Here is a 27209-nt window from a genome sequence, read left to right on the forward strand (position 1 = left end):
GCTGTAAACCATGCAACTGGCTAGAATGAGAAGTAAACATCTGACATCAAAGAACTTGACATCATTACTGTTCTGTCCAATCAACTAACTTGCCTAGTAATTTATATATAAACATAAAATAAGGTAGTTTTAAAATGTCACCACTTTTTAAACACCTACCTCATATATTGCAGTAAGATCTCTAAAAAAGCTTTTGGCTCCATTTAACAAGGCTTCATTTTCTGGACACAGCACAACGTACGCTATATCTCTCTGAGATCCATAGGGTTCCAGCATAAGTCTCTCCCAATAAGGGAGAGCAAATGGAGAAAGCACCAGAAAATCAAAATCATAACTCAGCAAAAATGTGGGGATTGGCAGTGGTTCTGGAGATTCATCAGTTCCTAAATAATAAAGATATATTTTAAGAAAACATTTACATGCAGGACATGTCTTTTTATTTAAATGTCAAAAGTACTGAAGTCATTATTAGTACTAAAAGTATTTTATTAAACACAAAATTACTTAAGGCCAGTGATTGAGACTTTTCCAGTTAGGAATTTGCTAAATGTTCTTTAAAAAACATTTGAGTTATACCTCCATTTAAATGCAAAAAACTAACTTGAATGAAAAAACTTAGAAGTTTAAAAGAACACATGGAAGGGGAGTTTTATTTTTAATAAATCTGGACTGGGGAAAGCCTTTCTAAGCTTAAATTTTGGTACAAAAAGAACAATAGACAAAGCCAAATGATTAATAACAAATTGGAAGAATGATCTGCAGTGTATATGAAAAGCAATTACTAGTCTTACCATACAAAAGGGACCTATAAACCCGTAAAAAATGACCAAAAACCTAATAGAAAAATGGGTAAAGGATATGAAGAAAGTTCACAGAAAGAGAAATACCTATTACACATAAAAAGATGCTCAATTTCATGACAAAGCAATTAAAAATAATAGCAAACAATTATAACATTTACTATGTGCTATGTACTATTCAATGATCTTTGTTTTTATTAACTCATTTAATCCTCGAAAAAACCATATAAGGCAGATACTAATATAAATCTCATTTTAGAGATGAAAAAGCAGAATGGAGAAATTAAGCAACTTCTCCCATATCATACCTAAAGTGGCAGAAGTGGGACTAGAAACCAGGAAATCTTTCCTAGCAGTCTACACTATTCTGCCTATCAAACTACAGTGAAATAACCATTTTGACGCACTAACTCGGCATCCTACTGGTAAAGGTTTGAAGGAAGAGGAATTTTACTAGCAGGAGTTTATATTAATATTAGAGAGGATAATTTGGCAACGTTAAAAATATTCACATGTGGCCCTGGCTGGTGTAGCTCAGTGGACTGAGCATGGGCCTGTGAAGCAAAGGGTTGCTGGTTCGATGCCCAATCAGGGCACATGCCTGGGTTGCAAGCCAAGTCCCCAGTAGGGAACACATGAGAGGTAACCACACACTGATGTTTCTCTCCCATTCTTTCACCTTCCCTTCCCCTCTCTCTAAAAATAAATAAATATTTAAACATATATTCACGTGTGCTTTAAGCCAGGAATGTTTGAATTACAGCAAAATAATTGTAATAATGGAGACAATCTATGTGTCTATAAATAGTAGGCTGGTAAAAATAATATGTGTAGAAAACAATGGAATACATACAGCCTATTTTTAAAAAGGCCTCGCTATATGTACTGGTCAGTAAAAACTGTGTGTGTATGTGCCTCTTACTTTGGTTTTAAAAAGAATGTAAAAATACTATAATGAACCTACATTTTTCACTCAATGTCAAGTTTTGTATGAGATAAAACTTATTTAGCCATCAATAAAGGAGAAAAAGGAAAATATGAGCAAATCTATTACTTCCGTACATAATGCATTCTAAAACCATATACGAAAGTCAGAGATTTCATTGTTAAGAAGTATCATTCCAGATATATTTTAAAAGCTCCAATTAAACCCATCTTTCAGAGCCAGTCTTAACAGTTAAACATTTTTTAATGTTTTCTTCTATTACTGTTGACCATAAATCTGCTGTGATGGCATATTGAGAATATTCATTTGCTATTCTTGACACAACTAATAAACTTGTCTTTTTTTTAAATGAGAACTTAGGAACATTTTAAAAAGATTTTATTTACTTACTTTTAGAGATAGGAGAAGGGAGGGAGAAAGAAAGGGAGAAAAACATGGCTGTGTGAGAGAAACATCAATCGGTTGTTCCTTGTATACTTCCAGTGGGGCACCTGGCCCACAACCCAGGCATGTGCCCTGACTGGGAATCAAACCTGCAACCTTTTGGTTCACAGGCTGCTGCTCAATCCACTGAGCATCACCAGCCAGGGCTTAAGAACTTTCATCACTAGTATTATCTGCTCCCCTTTTATTCCATTTTTCATTCAATTTTGCAAAATGATGATTTAGTGGTGTTCAGTCTTTTTAAATTTTTGGCAGTACAATTCTTTCTACACAAAAATCATACTGGTCAGTCTAATATGTGAAAACTGATCTAATGTTAGCTCTCCTCTGAAGTGGAGTGGAGAACCCAGCAAACCAAATGCTGGCAATGTTGAATTTAAGAAAGGCTAGGATTGACCACACTATCTTTAGTCAAATTTATGCCACAAATATATTTAGAGAAAACAACTGTGCTTATTCAAGTTGGGCATGGAAACTGAGGACTGATACAAAATTAGCCAATATACACATTATAAATTACTTACCATAAGAGCCTCGGCCTGCCATTTTATGAAACTGTTGCCAAGTGAGAGGGCCTTGAACCCCCCACGGCCTTACTGTTCTTTTCTTCTGAATAGCATCCTGAAGAACTGGCTGAAGAGATAGGAGCATCTGAAGTATATCCTGTGAGCACTGCATACTCACATCTACAACCATTAAAGAAACAGTAAATAGGAATTGCTCTTGCTAACAGAAAGAAATAAAATGTTAAGATAATAAATACAGTTAAAGACGAAGATTAAGCATCTGCTTGACTTATTTTATATCTAGAAAACCCTAAAAACTCCCATCAAAAATTATTAGAAATAAGTAAAGCTGCAAGGAACAAAAATCAATATACAAAATGTGTTGCATTTCTATACTCTAACAACAAAAAATCTGAATGAGAAATAAGGAAACAATTCTACACATGATTGCAACAAAAACAAGAAAATACCTAGGAATAAATTTAACCAATAAGGTGATATACCTATATACTTAAAATTATAAAAAACACTGTTGAAAGACACTGAAGACACACAAAAAATGAAAGTCTATTTTGTGCTCATGGATTTGAAGAATTTACACGGTTAAAATGTCCATACTACCCAAGACAATCAATGATAAAAAGCAATACCTACCAAAATACCTATGGAATTTTCCACAGAAATAGAACAAAAAGAAAACACATAAAATTTGCATGGAACTACCAAAGACCCCCATTAGCCAATGCAGTCCTAGGGGGCAGGGAGGCTGAACACATCACACTCCTGATGTCAAACTATACTACAAAGCTATAGACATCAAAACATTATGCTCCTGACAGGAAAACAGACACATGGATCAATGGAACAGAGCCCAGAGCCCAGAAATAAACTGACACACATGTACAACTAATTTATGACGAAGGAGGCAAGAACATATGATGGAGAAAAGTACGCTTCTTCAAGAAATGGTACTGGGAAAACTGCCACATACAAAATGAAGTTAGTCTATCATCTTAAACTATACACAAAAAATTAACTCAAAATGGATTAAAAACTTCGATGTAAGACCTATAACCATGAAAATATACAGAAGAAAACAGGCAGTAAGCTCCTCAACATCAATCTTAGTGATGTTTTGTGAATTTGATTCCAACAGCAAGAGAAACAAAAGCAAAAATAAATAAATGGGCTACAACAAACTAAAAAGCTCCACCACACCAAAAACAACCTCATCAACAAAAAATTAACAGGCAGCATACCTAAAGGGAAAAGATATTTGCAAATAATACATCTAGTAAGGGGTTAATACCCAAGATATATAGAGAACTGATACATCTCAACAATTAAAATACAAACAACCTGATTAAAAAGTGGGCAAAGGCCCTAGCCGGGTGGTTCAGTTGGTCTAAGTATCACCCTGTGCACCAAAAGGTTGCAGGTTCCATCGTTGATGAAAGCACATACCTAGGTTGCGGATCTGGTCCCTAGTTGAGGTTCATATGGGAGGCAACTGACCAATGTTTCTCTTTCATACTGATGTTTCCCTCCCCACTCCCAAATCAATAAAAATATACTCAGGTAAAAATTTGTTAAAGATTTTATTTATTTTTAGAGAGAGAGGAAGGGAGAGAGAAGGAGAGAAATAAACATCAATGTGCAAGAGAAACACTGATTGGTTGCCTTTCAAACACACCCTTAACTGGGGACCTGGCCTGCAACCCAAGCATGTGCTCTAACCAGGAATCAAACCTATGACCTTTCAGCCTGTAGGACAAGACCTAAACCACTAAACCACACCAGCCAGGGCTCAAGGTATTCCTGATGCCTCATTTTTTTCTTATAATAATCAGCAAACCCTATAGGTTCCACTTCCTAAATATACCTAGAACATACTATTTATACTCTGTTGCTTCGAATCTAGTCTAAGCTACCACTGTCCTTCTCCTGAACTACTGTAATTACCTCCTAACTGATCTGCTTCTATGCTCACCTTCACCACCTACAACACAATAGCAAACAGAAAAAGGATCATGTAACTTTTCTGCTCAAAACTGTCCTATAGTTTCCCATTACTGTCAGAATAAACTAGAAGGGCCCAACAGATGACTTTTGCTGCCTGGCCAACCCTTCCACTTCATCTCCTGCCAGTCTCCCCATCACCCAATTCATTCCAGCAACACTGCGTGCTCCCTTACTGTTTCTCAAACAGATTAAGCACACTACTCCCTCAGGGTCTTTTTGCACCGCCTGAAACACTCTTCCCTTGGTCTGTCATATAGCTTACATTCCCTTTCTTTATGTAGGCCTTTGCTCAAATGCTGTACCTCAGTAATATCTTCTCTATCTGTATGTCTAAAATGTCACGCTTGTTTTTGTTGTTGTTGTTGTGCATACAGGCAGAGGATCAAACCCGCAACCTGGGTATGTGCCCTGACTGGGAATTAAACCTGCGACCTTTTGGTCTACAGGACAATGCTCCCACTAACCAAGCCATACTGGTCAGTATACTCCTGTTTTTTTCCACTCCCTTACTTGTTTTTTCCTTAAAGCACTTGTCACTATCTGATATCAAATAATCACCTATTTTATTTTGTCTTCTCATAGGCTCAGAAGAGCAGGAAATACGTGGCCTGTCCAGAAAAAGTCCAGCCATTGTTAATATAATGAGAACAGTTTGTGCAATATCAATGTAACCTGGCAGCCAAAGAGAGCGGATTAGAATGTGCATGTGTAAACAACGATGACTTCACTGTACTAGTTACTCAGTGGGGGTAATAGACACCATTGAGTGAGCATGTGTACTATATGGCTGTCGCATTCAAAATGAGCCAGTAAAGCAATGAATCTGCATCAAATTTTGCGGTAAGTTTGAATATTCCCCTGCAGAAACTATTTCAATGATTCAGAAGGCTGCAACTATGGGTAACTGGTGATTGGTAACTTCATCACAACAACATGCCCACTCCTGCATCCTGTCTTGTGGAGAGATTTTTGGTGAAACATCAAATCACCCAAGTGACTCAGCCCTCCTACAGCCTAGATTTGGTGCCCTGTGACTTCTGGCTTTTCCAAAAACTAAAATCACCTTTGAAAGGGAAGAGATTTCAGACCATCAATGAGATTTAGGAAAATATAACAGGGCAGCTGATGGTGTCTGAGAGAACTGTGTGAAATCCTTAAGTTCCTACTTTGAAGGAGACTGAGGTGTCACTGTTCTACGTACAATGTTTCTTCTTTAATAAATGTCCCCATTTTTCATAGTACATGGCTGGATACTTTCTTTGCAGACTTCATATGTTTGCTTGTTCAACACTATTTTATAAAAGAACAATGCCTAGCACATACTAGATGCTTGATAAATATTTAAGGAGTGTTGAATAATGCAGACATCTAGCAACTTTCTGCTTAATTAACATACAAAAAGTACTTTTTATACTTCGATATAAGCACATAATTACAGATTTACAATCACTATACTTTTATTGGTGAAATTAAACTAAACTGGTAGGAAATTAAAACTCCTTTAAAATTCTTAAAGGAGTCTTAAGCCCAAATTAAGTGTCTGTTAGCTATGTGGGAAATTACCTTTAATACTTTTTCCTAAGAAACAAAAGTAAAGCCATATAGCTAGAGGGAAAAATATAGAAAAATCACTCTATCAGCATACTTACCATTTCTTTTGGACCAGGGGTGTAAGCACGAACTTTTAACAAGTGCTTCATCAACTTTTCCTCCTGACATGTTATCCATGAACTGACGCCCATGCTCTAAAGCAAGGTAGCAGTCATTGCAACAGTCCCGCTCTTCCACACGTACCCAGTTGCTAACTACACCAATTTTGGGAAAGGGATCTTGGTCTGCCGCTCCAAAAGGTGAAAATAAGTTAGTGCATTGATCTTGTAGCAATAATATCAACTCATCAGGCAATTTTTCAGATTCCTTTAGTCCTCCATTAACATGTTCAGCAGAAGTAGCCCTGAGAGCTTCAAAACGTTTTTCTGCTTCCTTGCCACATTCTGTGTTGCGTCCTATGATATCTAGTTCATCTTCAAGAAACAATCCTGAATTGTTTCCAAATTTTCTGTTCATGACAGCACTGAAGCCACAGGTACACCTATACTGTGCTTCCTGTGTTGGATCTGGAATGTAAACTCCAACATCGGCACCTTTGATATTCATGTTGCAGACACAGATACAGCAACTATCAAAGTTACAGTCTTTAAACAAATTCATAACTGATTCTGAAAGAATGAGGTTTACATAGAGACTGTGTGCTTCAGGGATGGAAGGAACAGTTGCAGGTTCAACAGAATTAAGGGGTCTGCATGTGGATGGGGTGGAAGCTGGTGAATACAAATCTGAATTTTCATATTTGACTGAACCTTGGGCACTAGCAGGTCCACCAGCTCCACGAGGAGTCCTTGGAGTCCTTGGAGTCCTTGGAGTTGGAAACCTGGGAGTAGACGGAGAAGGAAGAATTCCTGTCCCACCATTGCTGGGAGGTGCGCTGCTAGGAGGCATCCCAAAAGAAGTATGAGTTTGAGGTGTATAAGCAGGGCCATATTCTTGATCCATCGTACTTCCGTCACTAGCGTCACCAGGGTAAAAGAAAATCAAATACATGCATAAAGGAACACATTAGTAATGTGAAATACAACTAAAAATAATCCTAAGTACTTTTTGGTAAAAAATTATAAAAGTACAGTTAGTGCAAAAATTTCAAGTATAATTATAATATATTTCAGGTTAATATATTCACTGTAGGAGATTATTGTGGGCTGAGGACCAACTAACTAGTTCCAAACTTATAAATATTCAAAGTTAAGAATCAAACTGGCAATCTTTGGGTTTGCGGAATGACACCCAACCAACTGAACCCCACGGTCCGGGGTGATCTATATATTTCTTATACTACAAATACACACATTCTATTCTAAGATGACACTGATTGTAAAAAAAAACAAAAATAAAAACCTGATTTTGGAGATATCTGTGTAAAAAGGGTTAATGACAACTTTAAGAAGCTACCAATTATAATATACCTCAATTTCACAGATCTTAAATTAGAAAAGTGTGTGAAATATGAAAAATGTACAAATGGGAGTGATTTACCAGGTCAGACCAAAATAAAGGAGCTTTGAAGACAAAGAATCAAAGCATAACAATAGTTTTAAGTTTCCAATAGTTTATCCACATCCAGCTAATTTCATTTTAATTTATTAATCAGAAAATAATTTTTAGACTTTTCAAAAACCACTATCTTTTTACCAGGTACCAGCATACCAAGTACTTCTATGAAAGAAAGTAAAGCTACATAAGCATTCATATGCTATACCAGTAATATAAATCTAAATCATACCCATCTTTGATGAATGGCATTGCCGGCCCTGACGGAAGCAATTCCAGTTTTCCAACAGTCCAACTCTGACGATAAACACATTCTTCTGGCAATTTAATAGGAGGCAGACATTGGCTTGGTAAAGTTTTTAGAGGTGCAAACATGGAACATCCTACTAGAACTTGACAATTTTCAGGCTTATAGACATAAGAAAAATCCTACAATACAAAGACAACTGACATTCAGAACTTCATCTTCTGGGGGAAGAAACCCAAGCCAATTCTAGCCATTTTTTCCCCTCTTTTTAAACAAATAATAAAATGTAAATATAATTCTTTTCTTAAATTCATTCTTAGTGTCACAATTCAGTCTTTAAATTTGTTAACTACAAAACTAGAATCAAATATTTTTTAAATATTTTATTTATTTATTTTTAGAGAGGGGGGAAGGGAAGGAGAAAGAGAGGGAGAGAAACATCAATGTGTGGTTGCCTCTCACATGGCCCCCACTGGATACCAGGCCTTCAACCCAGGCACATGTCCTGACTGGAAATCAAACCGTGACCCTTTGGTTTGCAGCCTGCGCTCAATCCACTGAGCTACACCAGCGAGGGCGGAATCAAGTAATTTTTAAAATTAAATTTGGTAAAGTAACACTGGTTAATAACATTACATACATTTCATGTGTATAACATTATAATTCAGTATCTCTATATAACTCAGTAACTCTACTGTGTGCTCACCGACCAAAGTCTCTTTTCCTTCCTTTATCATATATTTGTCCCTCTTTACCCAATTTGCTCTCCCCCAGCACCCCGTCTGCTCCAGTAACCACCACCCGGTTGTATCTATGAGTCTGCTTTGTTAGTTCCTTCACCTTTCATTTTATATTCCACATGAGTAGAAATCATATGGTTTTTGTCCTTTTCCATTTGACTTTACTTAGCATAATACCCTCATGACCCAACCATGTTGTTGCAAAGGCAATATGAAATGGCTTTTGAATGTAGCTAAAAAAATCAATTCTAAATGACGTATAGGATGTACATTCTTTTCCTAGAGAAATAAAATACTTACTTTAATTTCAGAAGGTTTCGGGCTACAGAATCCTTCGTCAACCTCAATTTTGAACTGTGCTCCTATACTAGAACTATTTCCTTCTAGAACAGTTCCTCCAGGTGTTGTATCCATACTGCCATATTCTTTACTATTCATATTCATTGGGGAAAATCCCATTATATGTTGTTCCAATGATGGTGGTGTAGGATACATTTTATGAAGATCTGCAGTGCCTGTATTTAATAAATCATATTTTAAAATAAAACTAAAAAGAAATTAATCTGTTTAAAACAAAGGTGTGGGGAACTTTGTTGAGATTAAAAGTTTGTAGATTTATCTGGAACACAGATTTGGGAAGCTTACTTATGCAAGATAACGGGTCCAGATTTCCTGCCTTTGATTCCTTGCAGTTGGATTTATCATCTGATCCATTCGCCAATTTTTTAGATCCAGGCTATTAAAAAGAAAACTATATATTTATATTTATCTCAGTTTTACATCCAAAGTGATCTCAAGATAGTAATCATTCACATGTAACTTCAAAGTGGAGCCCATTCATGAAAAGTAGCACTGTATTTTTTGGACTATGAGATGCACTTTTTTTTAATACCAAATTTTTTGCTTCAAAATTTTTTTCCTACTTTCCTCCTCTAAAATCTAGGTGTGTCTTATGGTAAGGACCCCAGATGCACCTAGGTGTTAGAGGAAGAAAATAGGGGAAAAATTTTTGAAGCAAAAAATGTGGTAAAAAAAATGCATCTCACAGTCCAAAAAATATGGTACTTTGAATTTGTGCTAGAGCCAAGTATATGCTAGATACAATTTAAAGAAATAATACATCTTATGCAATCAATGAACCCAGATTAGTTCCTGCTTAGAGCAAAAAGTTCCTCTAAAGAAAATAACCCAAGCTTTCAAAACACTTAGAAGCAAGAATAACTTCCACTTAAAAACTATTAAAAAAATAAAACCTGCAATAAGAAGGGTTCATAATTAATATCAGAACTGTTCTTAGTAAAAGATACTCATAAAGCATCTGTCCCCTTAAATAAAAGACATTCAAGTTTCCTATATAATCAATCATCCCTCTTATTTCTTGTTTATACTTTTACCTGGTTTAATAATCTCCTTACCCCTGCAAAAGTGCTTCAACAGGTAAAACTAAGCACAAACTTCGGAAAGATTTCATATGACAAAGCAAAGGGTCCCCAACTAAAAGTAAATTTTAATACACTGAACAAACCAAGTTTCAGTATCTCCAGTCTGTCACCAATGTTTTTAGAGCTGGTAACTTGGTTCCCATTAGCCAAAAATACATTAACTGATCTCTGATTTCAACCTTTTTACCTCAGAAGAGCCACAGCTAATACATGAATGGTAGAAGAGAGGAAGTATAAAAGTACCAAAGTATCAGGGATATATTTACCCCATAAATGGTACCCTAAAATATACTATATTATGGGATATAGAATAAAGTTTATATATAGCTACATCTGCCTACGTCACTTAATTGAAGACACCAAATGTGCATATATGTGTGTATGTATATGATGAGAGGGTTCAAAGTAAATATTATATAGGACAAGAAAGACCAAATGTACTATAGAAGTTTCCAAGCTACCTTTATGCAGATGAAAAAGGAATTCCCTTTTATGATAATGCAGCACCCAATTCATTAATTTGCCAGACTTGACATTCTAGGGAATCTCATTTTAAGCTTTAATTCCTTTTATCTTCACCTTTCTCTGCAAATGGGTGTTAAAGATTAAATGTTACTTTTTCTTCCTCTTTCATTATTATATATTTAGTTGACTTATAATAATGACTGTGATGCCAAACAAATTCTAAAGAAGTGGTATTCCTTAATAAATTGACAAAGCATAATGTTAGTTATTGTCTAAACAAGTCAATCCAGGGTCATTTCTCAAACTACAGGATCAAAGATAAGGAAAATAATTCTACTTCCTAAGAACTGCAGGAAAAAAACCGTAAGACAGAGCTCAAATTAAGTTTAATCATACCTGTACTTCAAACACACAAAGTAAAGAAAAAGAAACAAAAGTTTGTAGGGGGCAGGCACTATATCAACACTGCTCAAACATGAGGTTAAAAAAATGAAACCAACTAATACATTTTTATTCTAAAATATTTCCTATTGTTCAGGGCTCAAATAGTATTTGACTCATATGTCACTTCTGAAAAAGTTCATATAAAAATCAAGGAAAATTTACAGCTTTAATCATTACCAGGATACTCACTGTTAGCTCATCTTCATCAGAATTGAAGAGATTATCGAGATCAGTATACGAGACAGCCAGGTCTGAGTCATAAATTAAGCTGGTTGATGGAGGACGAGCATGACCAGTAGGACGTGGAGCATCTACACACGTCAAACAGGAAACAAAATAAAAAATTCTACTACTGACCAAATAAGTTATTATTCTATTAATTTAAGCTAGATATACAATTTGAAATAGATAAGGGTATAATGCAGTAAGTAATTGTGATTTAAAACCTAGAAATTTTTTTCATAGACAAAGTTGTAAATAAATGCTGATACTTTCCACAGGAACCTCATCAAAGACAATGTAATCCATAACACAGCTAAGTACTCTACATGAACAATATACCAAATATACATTTAAGTAACACTATCAGAACAACAGAATTAAATACATACACAGTTTTATTTTCTTGTCTTCCTAAAATGTAAAGGGAGCACAGTACCATGATTAAATGCTCCAACTACTGAGTCAGACAGACTATATTACTTTGAATCCCAACTCTAACACTACAAGTATGACCCTGAGTAAGTTACTTAGCCTATCTGTGCCTCAGTAATGGTAAAAATTAAATGTGATAGAAGGTAGGGTGAAGCACTTTGCCAAGTGCCAGGTACTTAAGTACTCAATAAATATTATTTCCTTGAATTTAATTTTCCTTTTCTTTTTTTCTAATTTTAGGGAAAAAATACATGATTACTTAAAGAAAAATACAAATACAAATAGAAGTTATTAAACTCCTCTTATATTCTCACGCAAGAATAAACTAAAAACAATTTCCAGTTTGGTGTACAATCTTTCAAAACATCTTCAGGATGTCAAATGACTTGAAAAGGCTCTCACTTTCAGAAAGGTGAAAAGTTGTTTTCCAATGCCTTGCCTGTCAGTTATAAAGACTCACTGGAATAGTAGTTTCACACTTTTAGAGTGCATAAAAATCACTTAGGTTACTATTTAAAAACCAAGATTTCCAACCTTCACCTGAAAAGATGCTCCAGAATGTGATAGATGGTCCGCATTTTGAGAAAGCCACACCAAAGGTACAAGAAGGCAATTACACATTCCCTATATCCTAGGGTAGGTAAATAGGCCAAAGAACCCACATTTCATTCATCAATCTACTTAGAACCATCAACTATTAAATTTATTTCATGAAAGACCATTTCTTCCTTATTCTTATTTTTGGTTGCACAAAACCAACCCTGTCTTTTATTACAAATATTAAAACAACTTTGTCCCTAAATAAAACATACCAAAGGGACAACTTCCTTTGCCTCCATCAAAAGTTAAATAGGTTTTTGTAAAAGGACTAATACACTATGTCTTTCTATTCCATTCTAAGGAGTACAAGTCAGACACTTTCAAAGCCAAGTCTCGAACACTGTATTCCCAGTGCCAAGAACAGTGCCAACACATAACATGTGCTCAGTAAATACTTGTAAAATCAATGACCTCAGCAACAATTTTTCCAAATGTGAAGCGCAGTGGTTGGGAGAGGGGAGAAAAAAGCACAAGAAAATTACAGTGAAGTCTAATTTATTGAGTTTTTAGATCTGAGAGGAAACTTCGGCGATGATCTCATCCAGTCTCATTTTATAGATGAGAACTATTTTTATTTGTAAATAAGGAAAGTTTTATCAATTCAAAACAGAATTTTTATCACCTGAACTTGCTTCTCCTTGTACAAGATAAAGTGATCCATCATTTTAGATAGCACATTTCACAGAAATCTATCCTTTTCTATGAAATATGAATTATGCAAAGTCCAGTTCACCAATATCAGATTACAGTTGACTTTTGAACAACACTGGTATAAACTGCACAGGTCAACTTAAACATATACTTTTTTTTTAGCACATATATTGGAAACATTTTTTGAAATTTTCTTACTACCAAGAATCAATCATATTCATTATACAAGGCTCCCATAAAGTAATTATATTGCTGCTTCTTCATTATCAATGCATAGTTACCAATTTCTTTTCACATTATCTTTTCATTCTTGATATCTAGTGTTAGTGATATGCCTAATACCTACAATGTTTTGTATTGTATAAGATGATATCAATGCAGGTACTGACAGATATTTCATCTTGTAAAAGACAATGTAAGAAATACGGTATCAATACAGTACAGTTCCATAAATTTATTTTCTCTCATCGTTTTCTTAACATTTTCTTTTCTCTACCTTACTATATTGTAAGAATAAAGTATAAAATACATATAACATATTCAGTATATATTATTCAACTGTTTATGTTATCAATAAGGCTTCCAGTCAACAGTAGGCTATTACTAGCTAAGCTTTTGGGGAGTCAAGTGACAGGCAGATTTTCAACTGTGCAGGAGTGTCAGCACCCCAACCCCCACACTCTTCAAGGGTCAACTGGAGTCTGTAGTAACAATCCTGGAATGAATGCAGTATCTTGAGTAGAAAATAAAAGTTTTACCTTGCTTGACAGAGGGACTAAATAATGACATAGCATCTTCTTCATGTGATAACACTGTTACACTAGATGAGCCATCTTCTACCTGGAAACAATATTACATATTAGGCTGAAATATATAATTTACCAATAACAAAATCCATAAACCTCTGAGTAACTATGTTTCAAGCATTCTGCTATGTGTTCTACAGACATTACCACCAATTCTCACAACTAACCTCTATGATAATTCAGTATGCTCACCTTACAGACAAAAAACAGTTCTAAAGGTAACCCAGGTATTGTGGCTGATATGTAGTGGGAATTGGGATTTCAATCTAAATCTGTCAAATTCCAAAGTCCATGTTCTTTTTACAGTAGCTACAGCCTTCTCAGCTATTTGTTTTTATACTTAGATAAGGACAAAATTTCAGGACAAATTCTTTACATTAAACATATTACTGGATACTTTCCACAGTTTTACAGCTTTCGGTTTCCATATTTTGTATTTAAGGCAAAAGACAAATACAGTAATTATCTTGTGTTTAAAAATCTTCAAATATCTGATATTTAATATTTTAATCAAATAACTAATTCTATGTCCCACACTTTATTAATATAATATTTTACTGTAAGTTCTTGGCTCACGTATTAAAAGGTATCATGTATTTTATAAACTCGGTGGCATTATATTTTTGAAAACACCTGGTAATTCACTTACAGTATACTTTAACTCAGTATCAAAATAGTTTGTCTACCTAAATGTCCTGATTTTAATAAGAAAAGTTAATGTACTCTTTCTCTATCCAAAAACTTTAACAGCAAACAAAAAAGATTTTTTCATTATGAGATACCAGCTATAATTAAGTCCATACCAGCTCTTAAATTTTATACAGTGTGCCTGATTTACCTATGTTTAAAAAATGTATTTCTAAGTTAAAATGGCGAGTCTGTTCTACTTTAAAAGAAAAAAAAACAGGAAGTGTGGTACTACGTGCAGTGCCCCAAATCATCAGAGACTTTTTGATGTCCTTTGATTTCTCTTACCTTTTGTTTCTTCCCAGCTTCTCTCTCACTATTTTGTCTATCTTTCTTATCAGGAAAAAGAAATTCCTCATCTCCTTCAACAAATGCATATGGATCAATTTTAGGTTCTTTTTCTGCATCAGATGCTATTGCTGAAAGACACTGATTCTTAATTTGATATCGCTGCACTAATTCATCAGAAACTTTTAAAGGTTTCTTACACTGTGCCATTAACCTGCATAAAAAAATTAGAAAATTAATTATATGTATTCTCCATAAAAGAACAAAAAATTTCCATAACAATTTCACTATCCTAAAGTATTCTTATAATTATTCAGAGCTGATCTAACCCATAATCCTTCATTTTATAAATGAAGAAACTGAGGCATAGAAAGGTTATATGATCTACTGATGTCTCAAATTTAGCAATAAAGAAACAGCTAAAACTGAAGTCTATCCTTATTTTCTTTTCACCAAAATACATTGTCTTTTATAACCTACTCAGTTCCCTAGTCCTCAAGCACAATAACTTGACCAAATCCATCCACTTAAAGAAAGTCTTAAATTTAACCTGCTCCAGGACAGGAACTTAAAAAATGTGAGTTATGTAGTGAGACAAGACTACTTTGATACAATTCGAACATTTATACATTTATGCAATAAAAATGTCTTTTTCCTATTGCCATAGATATATTTTTAAGTTAAAAAAAGTTTTAAAGGCCCAATTTGTATCGCATGAAAATAACATTATTAGATTGTTAATTATGGCAAGATGTTTTCCAAAATGGTAAATGAAGTTTCGGTTGCACGTACTCGACGTTTTTTCCTAATGGCATTGGAAAAGTCAGTTTTATGTTAGTCTTCTGGTTCCACATAGAAATTGATAAAAGTTTATCTGTATTCTCCTAAAATAACCAATAAAATGACAAAAGATGACAGAACAAGGGAGACAACAGTGAAGCTAGAAAGATGATAACTAGTAGAAAATGACAATGGAAAGCTAGACTCTAAGGCTTAAGAGAGGGACAACAAGCTGATCTGCACCATAGAACCCTGGAACGCATCAGGACTTTTATATCTCTGAGGGGTAGGGTACTCAGTGAGTGTGAACATAGAATGATACAATTTTTGTTTGTTAAAAAACTTTTAGACCCCTCAATTCATGCTTTCTATGGCTTGCAAAGCTGATTCCCATGCTGCCATAACAGTGGCAACCATGCTTAAAAATCCTACAAAGACTATTTTACTCTGAGTAAAAACCAAAGTCCTCATAAAATCCTATACCAAAGTCTTTCCCCTCTTTTCCTAACTTCATCTTCTACTATTGTTCTCCCTCTCTCACTCATTCTGCTTACAAGGGGTTCCCTGATGTTCCTCAAACACACCAGACACACTCCTGGCTATTCCCTTTGCTTGGAACATGCTTCCTCCAAATATCTACCAGGCCAACTCCCTCACTTCATTTAAGTCTTTGTTGAAATATCACCTTATCTATGAGACCTTACTTAAAATCATAATAGGCCCAACTGCCTCAACACTGATTCTCCTTTAACCTGCTCATTTTCCCTTCTATCTCACTCATCTTTCAATAGTGTATAATTTACTTATGTTTATAGTTGACTGTCAGCTCTCACTAGAATATGCCAGGGATCTTGTCTTCATTCACTGAATTATCCCAAATGTGTAGAACAGTGCCTGGCACATAATAGGTGCTCAACAAATATGTGCTAAATGAATACATGAAATCTAGAAGACATACAGGATTGAGATGTTATATTTGCATTAATAACTCTAAAACACAGTATCTTGTACTTTGAAATAAACCATCTTTATTTGTCAGAAAGTGATATTGCTGCCACTGCTTACCTGTCCTGAGTATTAAGACAAATTATAAGAGGTAAAATTTGGGAGCAATGAAGGTATTTTCTAGCTTGTAAATTCTTTGAATGACATGAATTATTAGATTTCCCAATGCCCAGCACTAGAAATACTCTATAGCCTATAAACTTGAGGTTGAAACAGCAGCCATCAAATAACTGATTATTTTCTAAGCGTGTTATCAAATATGTCACTGTTACTCCCAATGTGCCCCAGATTTCCTACACCCCTAACCCTGAGCCTACAGAAACTGTCTACCATGGCAACATCGTGCTAACATAACTGTCATGGGAGATAGGTTTGATAATTGTTAGAATAGTTCTGTTCCACAAATGAATACTTATTTCTTAAGAGTAGCTTTGTACCTCACCATGTTAGGCCATAAAAAAATGTTTGCTCAATCATCTATCAGATACTAACATAAATCTTTTCAAGATAGTATTTCTGTCTACTTTGATATGTATATACTTAATACTTAAAATAACCTTATATCACAGGAAATGGAAGTTATGCTCTCTGACTTTGATGTGGAAATGATGTAGACAGAAATGGTTTGCGAAAGTCACATAGTGGCAGAGTTAGGACTGGAAAGGTTTCAAGTGTTAAGAACACTCCTCACAACCAGCAACCTGAAAGACACTACTATTCTTTATAGAGGTGAAAACACTGTGTTTTTCATAATAAGTTGTCCTCTGGCAGAAGCATCAAAAACTGCTACACTGTTTACTTGGGTAGTTGTTAAATTAGTGGGCAGTAACATTAACAGAATCAATCCTACTGCACGGGGCTCTATTAAAAATGAGTAAACCAAATACAATACCTAAAAGATGTTTTCTTATTTTATTGAATGGTTCTACAGATACTGGGATATGCAAAGAATTTAAATGTAGTCAGTAATATCAAAAGTATCAAATCACAAGAAATTCAAAAATAAATTATATATATTCCACATCCTTCTGTATTTAAAACTGATAAAAATAGATGTAAAAATTGTGATTTTACAAGAGATGGCAGATTAAAAGATCAAATTACTGTTTCAGCACTATCCAATTATATAATATACACATCACATACTTGTGTGAATGGGAACACCACCTTCCCTTTTCTAAAAGAAACTTTCACATATAATAAAACTACAGAGATAGTTTCAATCATATATAAAGCTGAATACAGACACACTGGAAGAGGATTAGATATAGCCATGAACAGGAAGCTTGGCAAAGTCCAAAGCAAACTGAAATTACTTTTATATTATTCATTAATTTTATCTCTCTCCTTTACTATAACAACAGTGTATTACTGAAATGTACTTGTAGAGAATTTAACATGGCATAAAGCAGTGGGGTTTTTTTTGCTTTATTTAATAAAAATTCTTCTGGACAAAATATGACAATATTTTAGGGTTGACAATTATAGAAGAAAATGTTTAGGAGCAAATAAAATTTTAAAATATCAAAAGTCCTCTATTTTTTTTTTTAGTGGTACCTTTTCTAGTACCATCTCCAATATTCAGAGTCAATCCTTAAACTGAGTCAAGCTGTCAAAAATAAAGCTTATTACATTAAAATAAGATATCAAATTAGGAAGACTTAATTAAAAGACTTAGAATACAGTAAATCAAAACAAGTTTATTTCATCATCACCTTCTATAAAACAATTAGAACTATCTTTTACCAACGAAATAATGCATTCTGTAACTATATATATACAATACAAATCTGACATACCATTACTACAACACAGGAGCTAGCTCTATTGATGAACATTATGGTTTAGATATTCTGATGGAGCCTTACTACTGAACAAGACATGGTAAGAACAATGCTCGAGTACATTCTTTCTTTGCTCAGGGTTTAGAAAGGTTTCCTCTGAATCAGAATATTTTAAGCCATCACAAATTCAACTAAAACTAGTGCTTAACTTTTGAAAAAACAAATTAAAAAATCAACTGCAATGTTTCTCTTAGCCAAAACTTTGCTACCTTTAAAACTCATAAGGTCTTAAACACTAATCTGGAATAGATGCTATCATTAACTAATAAAGAAACTAAAATAAAATAATTAGAAACAAAAAGAAAATATTTGAAAAATAAAAGAAGATATTTGCCACAGACATGTAAATACAGTGTGTAGAATATGCTATGCTCCACCCCCATCTCTCTCACTCAACTAAATTCTAACAAATTAGAAAAGGATTTTGCTTTAAAGTAGCTACTGAAAATCTGGGGCATCAACTGCTACACATGAACATCTTAAAATAAGGGAGGTGCTTAGAAATGATAAATTCTCTAAGTCAGTACACTAGCTGAGCACCAATCACCATCTAAAACTAAATAGAAAAATTAAGAGTATTGCTTTCTTTCATCTATCTGTCTATATTATGGAAGCCAAGTGCTACCATTTAATAGCAATCACTGAAAAACTTCATTTATTTATACCAGATGAAATTGAGTTTTTACTTAAATAAATATCTAAAATTCTCTCCCAGCATCTTCTTAGAAGGCACACACCTGTAAAAGCCAACTATAATAAACTATGTTTTTGTCTACTGATTTATTCTTGTACCTCTTTGCATTCTGTATCTAATGTAACTGGGTTTTTAATAGTTTTCTCTCCTAAGTTTCAGATACATGATTACAATTGTGTGATGAATCTCTCTAAGCAGACACTTCAAACTAAATTTAAAGTTTCACAATGTACTGGGTTGGCAAAAAAAGTCCATTAGGTTTTTTCCTGTACGATGGCTCTAGTAGTGCTTAGTTGTCTTTCACTTCAAAACAATTTTGTTAGTTTGTATTGCGACAGCTGTCATATCACTGTGCATTTAAAAAATTTTATCAAAATTGATAAGCTTTTGTGCAGCTATTTTCATGTTGGAAGCAAATATACAACATTTTTGGCATATTACGCTTTATTATTTGAAGAACGGTACAAATGCAACTGAAACGCAAGAAAAGATTTGTTCAGTGTATGGAGAAGGTGCAGTGAATGACTGAACATGTCAAAAGTGGTTTCCAAAGTTTCTTAGTATTATTAACATTTTGGACAAATAATTCTTTGTTGTGGGACTGTCTTACACATTGGAAGATATTTAGCAGCACCCTGGCCTCTATCCATGAAAAGCCAATAGTCAGGGATAGCTGACATACTCAAAATATCCAAATTAGTAAGTTACTGGTGAAAATGAAAAACATGTCTTTTATTTTATAGAGAAAAAACTAAAAAGACTTTCTGGCCAACCCAATTCATGCACGTTGTTAAAAGTCATATAGTACACAAAGGCATAGCTGGACTGTTTAAATTTCCCAATCCCTCTCCTTTACTATAACAATGAACTGTTTGTACTACCTAATTAGAGGTGGGGAAAAACTATGCATATACTACCATATATGTGCGTGTGTATACACACATGAATATACCTTGTTCCTAAATGTTATAATTTAACCAGAGATCTTCCTATAATTTAGCCTATATAGATTTCCTTTACTTTTTTTTCCTGCAAAGATTCTATTTGTTTATTTTTAGAGAGAGGAAGGGAGAGAGAAAGAGAGGGATAGAAATATCAATGTGTGATACATATATCCATAGGTTGCCTCTTGTATGCCCACAACTGGGGACCTGGCCCACAACCCAGGCATGTGCCCTGACTGGGAATCAAACTAGCAATCTTCCAGTTAGCAGGCCAGCACTCAATCCACTAAGCCACACCAGCCAGTGCCCTTTGCTTTTTTAATTGAATATGTCATTATTCCTTACTTAAGGAATAATGGCCAGACATTCCTTACTTAAAATACTTTACTTTCATAAGATCCATCAATAGTTACTTAAAGGTATACTTCTATTTAAAAAAATTTTCATGAAAACTAAGTTTAAGATTTAGTCTAAAAGTGGGAAAAATGAGTACTAGAAGGGTTCAAAATTGTTCTTCCTTATTTTCCCTCTCATGAAATAAAAATACTTGTCCTTAACTCTCTTGCTACTCCCTTATTTTTACTATTTAACTAGCTGTAAAATTCTTTAGTCTACTCTACAACATCTGTAAATTCCATACATCTCTAATTTCCTGTAGTGTAAGTCATGTACCACCTTATTTCTGAGCTATTCAAACAGATGTCAAAACTGATCTCCTTTCATACATATACATCCTTTCATTTCAAACAATCTTTGAATACTACTACTTGGTTAATATTTCTAAAATCCATATTTTCTAAAACCTATTATTTCATCTATCTCAAAAACCTTGTTAACAGTGCCCCCTATCAACTTAAGGATAACATATAAGCTTATAAACAAATATTTTCCCATTCTACTTTATAGCTCCAGGTCCCATTTTTCATCAAGATACACCAAACTACTACACAGCACCCTACAGTCTATCCACACCAAACTACATAACGCTTCTGGATCTCTATAAATGGAATTACATTCTTCCCTACTCCCACTGTATTGTTCGCATCATTACCATATTTTACATGTATTTCTATCAGATAGTTTAATGCTATTTTCCATTAGGCTACCATTTTACTTAACACCAGGAGCAAATTTATTTTATACCCCAATAGTCCTTTATAGCATTTTGCACATTAGAGAAATTTCAGTTTTATTCAAACTGATAAAGTTTATCTTTGAGGAATATAAATTTAAAAGGAAAGATAAACTTCCCAAGAAAAAAGAATGTAGGAGTTACAACAGCCTTCTAACTTCATTAAAATTAACTGCTGTTTAAATACACTTTCAGAATTAAAATATGAAAAAACAGAAATTTACAATGACTGGGTAGTATGAATTCAAAATTTATATAAAGCAAGCTAGGCTTCTGAATGAATTACTCTATGACTACAAAAGTGATCCTACTACATTTACAGAATGCTTCTATAAAGAATTTAAGATTGCTTAAATGCTATCAAGACAGCATAATCGTAATTCACAGATTTTTATGACAATGGACATCATCTAACTTTGTCAAATGGCTTTGTCATATCCATAAGGAGATGCTTCATCATGAAATCCATCCTCAAGTAATACATTAACAGGCATCTGAATTACTAAGTTATTCCAACAAGATCTTTTTAACCATAGGGAAAAATAACTTTTGTTTTAGCATAATACAAACATTGAACCCCATATGCCAAGTATTTTACTGTGGTTTGTGGGGAGAAATGAAATGGACTGACCAAAATAGTATCAGGGACTTCCCTAGTGAAACTCATCAGTAAGTATATTTCTGCCTATCTAATTTAATACCTTATTCTATAGTTCAAACTTCTGTTATAAGTTACCCATGACATTAAAGCACTCAATACTATAACAGTTGGGCTGGATAATTCTTTGTTGGGGGTGACTGTTGTACACAGTAGAATACTTAGCAATATCCCTGACCTCTACCTATGCCCATAGCATAGCCCCAGTTTTGACAACCAAAAATAACTCCAGACATTACCAAATGTCACCTGGGGGGTGTGAGTGGATGGCAATAAGCAATTGTCCCAGCTAAGAACTACTGCCATAGAATAACTCTAGGAAAGGGACAGAATTATAATTAAAACAAAAAATCAATAAATTTTTAACCTACCAAGTATAGAACATTATATAACATAAATGTTTCTAAGTTCATATAGCAACTAAGCTTCTGATGGTTGATTTTTTGTGGTATTTACCATATTCTAATCAACTACTATAGTACAGAAACAAGGATTCTATCTAAATGTGAACTGTGACATAAAACACATTTTTAGTAGCATAACCAAAGCAATACTCACATGACACATAGAATTAAAAAATCCTTTTATTCAATCTTTTCTTTTTATGAGGCATAAAAAATGGTGACTAGGAACAAGTAAAAGCATGTTATTTCTTTAATTTATATAATCATGACCCAGCACCATTCTACTGTGCATGCTACTTTTCTGTATTACGCTTCTCATTCTTAGTCAGTGAAAAAATGTCAAATGATTTTAAAACAGATTCTAAGGTTAAGTTGTATTAACTTCTCAGAGATCTTCATTTCACTTGGAGATGCTCATGCACACAAGTAGCCACTACACTTATTTAAGGTTATGGCTAGAATTCTTGGATCTTATGAATATAATATGCCCCCACTCTTAAAGTTCTTAAAACTGAAAATATTCATGTTACTACATTTTAATATATACTAAATAATAAAATATAACCTAAAACAAGTTTTAAAATCATAAATTAATTGACAGCCATACTGTCATCTCATTCACCCAAACATGTGCTGTCTACCATGTGCCTAAGATTGTTCTAGGGTATATGTCTATGTGTTTGTTTATGCTGGAGGAACACAGTGGTAAACCAGAGTCCTAGCCCTCATAGAGCTTACATTCTAATAGGGAAAAGACCGTTAGAAAATACAATTTCAGATAATGATACATAAAGGGAGAAAAATGAAAGCAGTATACAGGATAGGCAGTGATTTGGAGAGTGAAGAGAGGTCACAGTTTAGACACATTGGTCAAGGAAATACCTCCTGAGAAGGTAAGTTTTGAGCAATTACATAAGGTGTAAGTTGTTTCTCCCACCTGTAATGCAATTCTAAAGGCCATAGGAAAAGAACTTGGCTTTTTAAAGGAATGGCAAGAAAGCTGGTATGGCTAAATCAGGAAGCAAACAGGAGAGTAGTAAATAAAAGTGAAGAACTAGCTAGGCAGGAGGCCGTAGAATCTTACATATAAAAGAGTTTGGATTTTATTTTAAGTTTAAAGGGAGGTGGGCAGAGCAGGGAGGAGAAGGGGGGGATGGGAAAAACTGTAATTGAAAATAAGGAAAGTTAATTAGGCAGAAAAGTCAAAAGATATTTATCTAAGAAATGCCAAAAAATGATGTAACAAAGTTTCTAAAAAAATAAAAATTTAAAAAATAAAGGGAAACTACTGAAGGTTTTTAAGCAGCAAACGAGTAACAATATTTAACTTACAATAATCACTCTGAGTGCTGAATAGAAAATAAATATAGAGAAGTACAAAAACAAGTACACCAACCTTAGTTTCAGACTGGAGCTGAGGCTAGCTTAGACTTTTATATTCATTCAGCACAGATAATTGAGATCTTTTCAGACTTGTTTCCAAAACATCATTTGCTTTCATGAGACATGTTGAATAACTAGTAAAACTAAGTAAGCTATCTTGCATAATCATAAGAATATCTGGAAGTCCCTTAATTTCAAATCTAGATTAATTCTAATTTAAAAAAGATCATACTAGAAAACATTTAGATTCAGAGTACTAAATGGAAAAAAAACCATAAACAGGCTTCTGGACAACACGGTGACATAGACATACATGACTTAATTATAACTAAAATATAAAACCAAAACTCAGGAACATCAGAAATTGAGTTGAATAGAAGTCTAATAACTACAGAATTGAAGAAACACGTATGTTCAGACTGGTAGGAGGGGCACAGACATGGAGTGGGCTGGCCCCACACCCACGTGGACAAATATTCAGGATGGATATCTCAGGGGCAAGGAGTCCCAGACTCACACTGGGACCCCCAGCCCAGGATTCCATTTGCAGGAAGATAAGTCCTCACAACTTCTGGCTGCAAAAACAAAGGGGGGGGGGGATTGGTGGAAGAAACTTCTGGAGCCCCAAGAAATTCCTCTTAAAGAACCTACTCATGGACTCACCTACTCAGACTCAGACCCTACTCACTCCCTCTGAGCTCCAGCACCAGGGTGGCAGCTTGAAGGGCACCAGTGGTATGCAGGGAGAGACTGAAGTGTCTGGTATTTGGGCAAGCAGAGGTCATTGTCATTTTGCTGAGCCCTCCCCTCACAGAGCCGATAAGCTGGTGCCGTATCTGAGACTCCATCAACCTGGCTAACAATGTGTGACCCACCTCGGAGATCCACAGAGGCTTTACCCCATCCAACTTAAGGGCCCACCAAAGTTGCTTTTGCATAAGAATGGCTGGTCTTGGTTCCTAAATCCTATCAAACAAACAACAGCTGGCTTTAGTGAGCCCTAAAGGCAGCCACATTAGTCACAGCTTGGCTTCACCTGGGAATCTCCAAGCCCAGCACAAGTAGCAGCCACCTCAGACTGCTTTATAGCTCAGGCAGGATGCCCCAGGTAAAACACAAGTGGGGGCTGACTTTGGCCTGCACCACCTGGGAAAGCTCAGGACCAATGTGCCCAGTGCACAGCTACAGATCAAGTCAGAGCAGCACCACCCTGTCCCTGCACAGCTGATACTCCACAGAGGGTGGAGGTTGGTGGTCAATGGTCACAGCCAGTCGTTGCTGCTGACTGGTCTGGGCAGATCCGACTCATTGATCTGCCAAGAGCAACTAAGGCTCAACTACAAGAGGAGGATATACTCAGCCCACAAAAAGGGTGCATCTCCAGTACCCAGCTTGGGTGACAGAGGAGGCTATGCCACTGGACCCTAAAGGACACCTACTACATTAGGCCACGCTACCAAAACACAGAGTCATAGCAGCTCTACCTAATACAAAAAAACAAACACAGGAAGGCTGCCAAACAAAGTGAGACAAAAAAACACAGCCCAAATGAAAGAACAGATAAAAACTTCAGAAAAAGAGCTAAATGAAATGGAGATAGGCAATCTATCAGATGCAGAGTTCAAAACAGTATTTGTAAGGAAATTCAAGGAACTTAGTGAGGACCTCAGCAGCATGAAAAGAATCCAGTCAGAAAGAAAGGATACACTGTTTCATAGGTGACAAACATAAGGCCTGTGGGGCTGAATCCAGCCTTCCACTTTGTCTTATCTGGCCCAGCAGCACCTTGTTTCTATCCAGCAGCAGTGCCAAGCTCTTGCTTAACTGTTAAGGAGTACTGTATTTTTCAGACTATAGGATGCACTCCCTCCCAATTTGGGAGAAAATTGGTGGTGTGTCTTATAGTCTGAATGTAGCTTACCTGGCTCCGGGGGGGTGGGGGGGGGTGCAGTAGAGCAGGGTCACAGGTTATTAAATATTTTACCACATTTTTTGCTTCAAAAAATTTCCCCCTATTTTCCTCCTCTAAAACCTAGGTGCATCTTATGGTCCAGTGCGTCTTACAGTCCTAAAAATGTGGTAGGTTACATTTACCCAGCCCTAAAATTACACTTGGCCCTTCAAAGGCAACAGCGAGGCTGATATGGCCCCAGTGAAAATGAGTTTGACACCCCTGCACTAATCGAAACAAAGAACAATTTACAGGGAAACAAGAGTAGAATGGCTGAAGCTGAGAATCAAATCAATGATTTAGAACATAAGGAAGCAAAGGGGTGCCAGAAGAAAACAAAGAGCAAGAAACTGGAACTCTATCTGAAAAAACAGTGAAAGAAAACTTCCCTAATTTGGTGAAGGAAATAGACATACAAGTCTAGGAAGCACAAAGAGGCCCACTCCAAGACTCATCATTGTTAAAAGGCCAAAGGTTAAAACAAAGAGAGACACTTAAAAGTGAGAGTAGTTAGTTATCAGAAGGTTGACAGATTGGCAGGGGGCGGGGGGGCGGGGGGGGCACTGGAGAATAGGTGAAGAGGTGAAGGGATTAAGAAGTACAAACACCTAGTTACAGAACAGCCATGGGGATGTACAGCACAGTATAGGAAAAGGAGTAGCCAAAGAATATATACACATGACCCATGGACATGAACAATGGTGGAGGGATAGCCTGGGGCAGTAGGAGGTCCTGGGTGGAGGAGGGCAAAGGGGGAAAAATCAGGACAACTGTAATAGAATAATAAATAAAATATAATTTTAAAACAAAACAAACAAAAAGAACACAAAACCACAAAGTGCTAGACAAAGCACACAGGTTTGCCTACTGAAACAATAATGAAGGACTTTAAAAAGAAAGCAAATTTTGTCCTGGCCAGGTGGCTCAGTTGGTTGAAATGTTGCCCTGATATGCCAGGTTGTGGGTTCCGTCTCTGTTCAGGGCACATGCAACCAATGAATGCATGAAGAGGTTGAACAACAAACTGATATTTCTCTGCTTCCCTTCCTTCCTGCCTCTCTCTAAAAATCAATAAATAAAAATTAACAACAACAAAGAAAGTAAATCTCTAACAGCAGGGACAAATGAGAGAGAGCCTATAAATGAAGCAGACATATTACTTAGTCTCAGGGAAGCTCAAAATCAATGGAACACAGCAGAGAAAGTTCACGGCCTAGAGTGTATACAAGAGGAGGCTATAGGCAGACTACATAAACAAGAGGAGAGCCAAACTGCTTAGAAAACTAGAGAAAATATGGACTTATATCTCTGTAAGTCCAGAAAAGAAAAAAATAAGAGCTGCAAATGGAGGAACAGGAAAGGTTCCTCTTTTAAGAAAAATGAATAAACTACCTGGTAAAGACCCAAGATCTGTCATCCTCTTCAGTCTAGAATTTTAGGTACTACAAGGCCGCCCCTCCAAAACATCCTCTACCCCATCATTATAGTGCAAAGTGTCTGGAACTGATACATAGTAGACACTAAAATATTTACTGAATGAGTAAGGAAAGCCTGCCAATTAACAAGG

The 27209-nt window shown here is 35.4% G+C and overlaps 1 protein-coding gene across 1 annotated transcript in view; it reads right to left on the bottom strand.

Moving 5' to 3' along the window:
* The window catches only part of MED13 (mediator complex subunit 13), a 104790-nt gene that overhangs the window by 24025 nt on the left and 53556 nt on the right, over positions 1-27209 (bottom strand). The window contains exons 10-18 of the mRNA XM_037070072.1: positions 14848-15061; positions 13825-13906; positions 11351-11472; positions 9456-9546; positions 9111-9325; positions 8056-8252; positions 6368-7284; positions 2715-2876; positions 160-383 (exon numbers count right to left, since the gene is read on the bottom strand). Coding sequence (XP_036925967.1) covers positions 160-383; positions 2715-2876; positions 6368-7284; positions 8056-8252; positions 9111-9325; positions 9456-9546; positions 11351-11472; positions 13825-13906; positions 14848-15061 — 2224 coding nt within the window. The remainder of the gene's footprint in view (positions 1-159; positions 384-2714; positions 2877-6367; positions 7285-8055; positions 8253-9110; positions 9326-9455; positions 9547-11350; positions 11473-13824; positions 13907-14847; positions 15062-27209) is intronic.

This window comes from Sturnira hondurensis, unplaced genomic scaffold (assembly GCF_014824575.4).
Source record: "Sturnira hondurensis isolate 20B ecotype Veracruz unplaced genomic scaffold, ASM1482457v3 Scaffold0018728, whole genome shotgun sequence".
Lineage (NCBI taxonomy): Eukaryota > Metazoa > Chordata > Mammalia > Chiroptera > Phyllostomidae > Sturnira > Sturnira hondurensis.